The sequence below is a fragment of the Austrofundulus limnaeus genome, unplaced genomic scaffold (assembly GCF_001266775.1).
Source record: "Austrofundulus limnaeus strain Quisiro unplaced genomic scaffold, Austrofundulus_limnaeus-1.0 Scaffold1295, whole genome shotgun sequence".
In the NCBI taxonomy this organism is placed as follows: Eukaryota; Metazoa; Chordata; class Actinopteri; order Cyprinodontiformes; family Rivulidae; genus Austrofundulus; species Austrofundulus limnaeus.
Window position 1 is genome coordinate 1 of NW_013953697.1, and position 4,362 is coordinate 4,362.

The window sequence follows — 4,362 nt, forward strand, 5'->3', positions numbered from 1 at the left end:
GTCAATTACAGGCCTCTCTCATCTTTTTAAGTGGGAGAACTTGCACAATTGGTGACTGACTAAATACTTATTTTCCCCACTGTATATACTGTGTGTCTACAGGTATTAGGACTTAACCCTTCTCCCACCCCCAATAATTATACTTTCAATAAGGAGTTTAGACATCAATTTTAAGATAAAACAGTCCCGAACGCATAAAAGTATTGACATTTTCAGTAATTTTTCTTTAATTTGTAAAACTAAAGTATGAACAGACAACTTTTCTAGCAATTATATGTTGTAGAGATTCCTGACAGCTGCTATCAGAACAAACTGTCATTTAGTACAGAATGTAAAATGTGCTGATTTCCATCTCCTTTGTGGTAATCCAGAGTTCAGATAAGATAATTTGTCTCTCATAGGTGAAATTTGTCTTAGAGGGGACTAAAGTTAATCTTAATTTAAATTGCATGCCACGTGGCAAACCCTTTCATAGTTTCTGCAGGAACTATTCTAGTGTTTACYGACTGTTCCCACTGATATTATCATGAGATTGTTGCTGTAGTAGAGGGAGACTGGGAGAACTTTTTCATTTTATTATGAGATAAGTTTTTAAAGGGTGTCTACAAATCTAAACGTGGTATACTGGCTGTAATTCTAGCAGCTCAGCCTTACCTGCTTTGTGTTTACAGGTGAGCTGCCAGTCGGACATCCAGTGTTGTGAACGTCTTTGTTACCATGGAAGCTGGTGTTCGTCTCAGAGGACCCCCACTAAGGTCCAGGGCCTCGGTTCGAAAAGAGGTTTGTCTGCTAGCTAACATTTGTGTGTTTTGTTCATTAATGCACTAATAAATTGTTGTTTAGTCTTGTGCAGTTTGTAAAGTCTCCTGCTGAGTGGGCTTTTGTATTCTGAGCAGAAAATCAGTGGTGGATTGTTATGGAGAGCCGTTTTATTCAAAATACAATAAATAAATAATGTAATTAATAAAGTATTAATAAATATTCCATCAAATACATAAATGTCCCCATGGAAAAAACAAAACAAAATTAATATATTATAATACTAGCATGTCTTTATATTATTTATATTTTCTAAAACAAAAATTTACTTACTCTTTGGAGAGCCGTTTTATTCAAAATACAATAAATAAATAAATAAATAAATAAATAAATAAATAAGTACATAAATGTCCCCATGAAAAAAACAAAACAAAATTAATATATTATAGGACTAATACATTTTAGCATGTCTTTTATTCATTTATTTATTTATTTATTACATATTGTAGTTTTATTTTGTGACACTTGTTCTGTAAAGCTACTTTACATATTTCAGGGACTTTTATTTTGAACTCCCTCATGCCGTTTCACTATTTCAGGCTGTTTTACCATTTCATGGCGTTTAATTTCATGGTCCAATATTCAAATGAGGGGGCGGAGTTCTCCTGAGGTTTAGGATTCAGGAAATGCTCTGTTTCACCACCAGTGGGGGATATTCCCCTGCCTGGCCTTTCTTCATAATTAAACATTCATTTTTATTAATAAAACACAGACATAAGTTCATAAATGAGTTGAATGATTATAAAGGCTTTGCAGAGATACTTATGGTGGCTTTTGGCCAAATAGCCCTGATCACTCAGATTAAAAATAGCGATTTTTTTTCCAGGTAGGTCAGAGCTTTGTTGGCCAAGCCGAATTGTTAAACATCTTTCCAAATGTATGGTTTTCAAGTTTCATGCAGCTAGCCCCTTTCTTTCTCAAGTTATGGCTGAAATGGTCTGTTTTCAAGTGGAGTTCTGTCACTGCAGAAAAAAACAATAGCATACTCAAGTAAAGTACAATTACTATGTTGAAGTTTTACTTAAGTACAAATAAAGTTATTTGTGTAAAACTATACTCAGGTAAAAGAGAAAAGCAAGTCCTTAAAAACTGACTTTGAGTAAAAAGTTACTTAGTTACATTTTTCTACAGCAGGAGGTCATTTCTCCTGCAGTGCACAAAGGTCGAGAACTTGTGCTGAGGTTAGACAGAACTATATTCATTTTCACTTACAACTGAGCCATCTATGTTTGTGTGTGTGTGTGTTTTTGTTAACAAATACAGTTGAAACCTGAAGTTTACATACACCATATAAAAAGTCACGTTTTTTTTTTATCATGCTGGATTTACATGGACATAAGTAATCGGATTAAACGGCCATTAGGAAAAAAGTGCGTCATGTAAACACCCCATTCAGATTATTCTGACCCGATTCAGCTTGATCCGAATGAATTTGTAATCTGAACGAGAGAGGTGGTTTATGTCGATTTATAATCTGAACGACGTGTATGTAAACACTTAATCTGATCATCTTATTGTGATTGTGGAGAACTGACCTGATTGCTCACGTCTGCTGACTTCCATCCAGCGGTTTCTGCTATTTGTAGAGGGGAGAGCAGCAGCGCTATAAAAAAAAAAAAAAAGGTCAGCGCGTCACCTGCAGCTGAACCAGAGAGTTTAAGGGCAATGTTGACAAATACTAATGAAGTGCATTTAAACTTGTGAAGTTATACAAACTGCATTAAATTTCTCTTTCTCATTGTTTTGGCTTTTAGCAAATTGTAACTGTAAATTGTAATTGTAATCCTAATTGACATTAAACAAGAAAAGTTTATTCTGATTTCACATCAGACAGTATGGAAAGAAATGCATGTTTCTTTTTATATGGTATATGTAAACTTATAGTTTACTTAATACTATGTAAACTTCTAGTTTCAATTTTAGCTTTTAAAGCCAGGAATCTGTAAATGTGATTAGGTCATTTTTGAACTAATTTGAGTTAATCCTCAGTTTGATATGGTGGGTCACATATGTCAGAGATATAAAGATGTGTATCAACAGCCTTTTATGAATGTTCTTGTATGCTTCCATAATGAATAAATATAGTAACTCTGGCTTGTTGTCTGGGCTAAGCGTATGCTACATTTGTGTTTGCAGGCTGTCCGTGACTGTGGAGCACAGGCCACAAAAAGCCTCTTCAGAAATAAAAAGGAGTTGTGCAGTGTTGGCCTGGAGCTTCCAACCAGAGACACCACCAGACTGACAGAGGTTTGTCCCAACAGCAGCAGAGCTAATTCACTCATAAAGCTCAGGGACTTTGAAGCACGATATAAAATAAAACTGAGCATCAAATGTGTTCTTGCAGATTCTTTTTGTGTGCCTGCCGGAACAAAGTGAAGGAGAAAGTATCACCCAGCAGGTAATTTTCTTTAATTACCTCAAGGTTAATCCTAAAATTCATAAAACAAAGCAGCTGGAATTTTATTCTGTAATTTAAGACATTTGCTTCTGATTCCAGGAACTTAATTTTAATTTTAAATTGACAAGATTAATCTAATTTCCCTCCCTCCTGRGGGTGATTAAGATGTTTCTTTGTCTGGTTAACAAAATAGACAGACAAAGTAGAAAGGAAAAACTTCATTTTAACAGAAAGAAACATCCAGCAGGTCAGGATGAGTCACCRTCTGCTTTGTCCAGTTGGGTTTGAGGACAGAGACACAGAATGACTGGTCCATGTTTAATTTTCCACTGCAAGAGAAACAAAGAAAAACACGTTATTGATAGAAATGATTGTGGAGTAGAGTGACTAAAGTCACTGACTTATGTGTGCCTRTGCGCCTAACAGCAGTTCAGATTACCCACCCTTTCTGGAGTCCTTGGAGGGGGTGCTGGAAAAAGCTCCTAACGGGGATTCCCTCGTTCTGCTGGGGGACTTCAACGCTCACGTGGGTAATGACAGTGAGACCTGGAGGGGTGTGGTTGAGAGGAACGGCTCTTGGCACCAGGACACCCTAGGTCGCTGTTCGAGGATCGACTTTGTTGTCATTCCATCTTATCGACGGCCGCATGTTTTGGACACTCGGGTGAAGAGAGGGGCGGAGCTGYCAACTGACCACTACCTGGTGGTGAGTTGGCTYYGTTGGTGGGGGAGGATGCCGGTCAGACCTGGCAGACACAAACGTGTAGTGAGGGTCAGCTGGGAATGTCTAGCAGAGTCTCCCTTCAGAGTGAGCTTCAACTCACACCACCAAGGGAACTTCTAACAAGTTCAGAGGGAGATGGAGAACATTGAGTCTGAGTTGGCCATTTTCTGTGCCTCCATTGTTGATGTGTCTTACTGTAGCTGTGGCCGCAAGGTTGTTGATGCCTGTCATGGTAGCAATTCTTGAGCCCACTGGTGGACACTAGCAGTGAGGGATACTGTCAAACTGAAGAAAAGATAAATAGATGGATAGATTTTATTTAAAACAGGGACAAAACAGCGGGTAAAATAAGTATTGAACACGTCACCATTTTTCTCAGTAAATATATTACTAGAGGGGCTAATGACATGAAATTTTCACC

General features: G+C 37.5%; 1 protein-coding gene and 1 long non-coding RNA gene across 2 annotated transcripts in view; one reads left to right on the forward strand and one right to left on the reverse strand.

Annotated features, from left to right (window-relative positions):
- Positions 1-671: 671 nt before the first annotated feature.
- The window catches only part of akap11 (A kinase (PRKA) anchor protein 11), a gene marked incomplete at its 5' end in the record, with an annotated part of 60,057 nt that continues 56,366 nt past the window's right edge, over positions 672-4,362 (forward strand). The window contains 3 exon segments of the mRNA XM_014031653.1: positions 672-780; positions 2,956-3,066; positions 3,164-3,217. Of these exon segments, the coding sequence (XP_013887107.1) occupies positions 718-780; positions 2,956-3,066; positions 3,164-3,217 (228 nt within the window).
- LOC106534878 (uncharacterized) lies at positions 2,242-3,699 on the reverse strand. The gene is made up of 3 exons (XR_001312398.1): positions 3,661-3,699; positions 3,480-3,546; positions 2,242-2,422 (listed from the first exon to the last, which is right to left on the reverse strand). It is a non-coding gene; the product is annotated as an uncharacterized LOC106534878 (long non-coding RNA).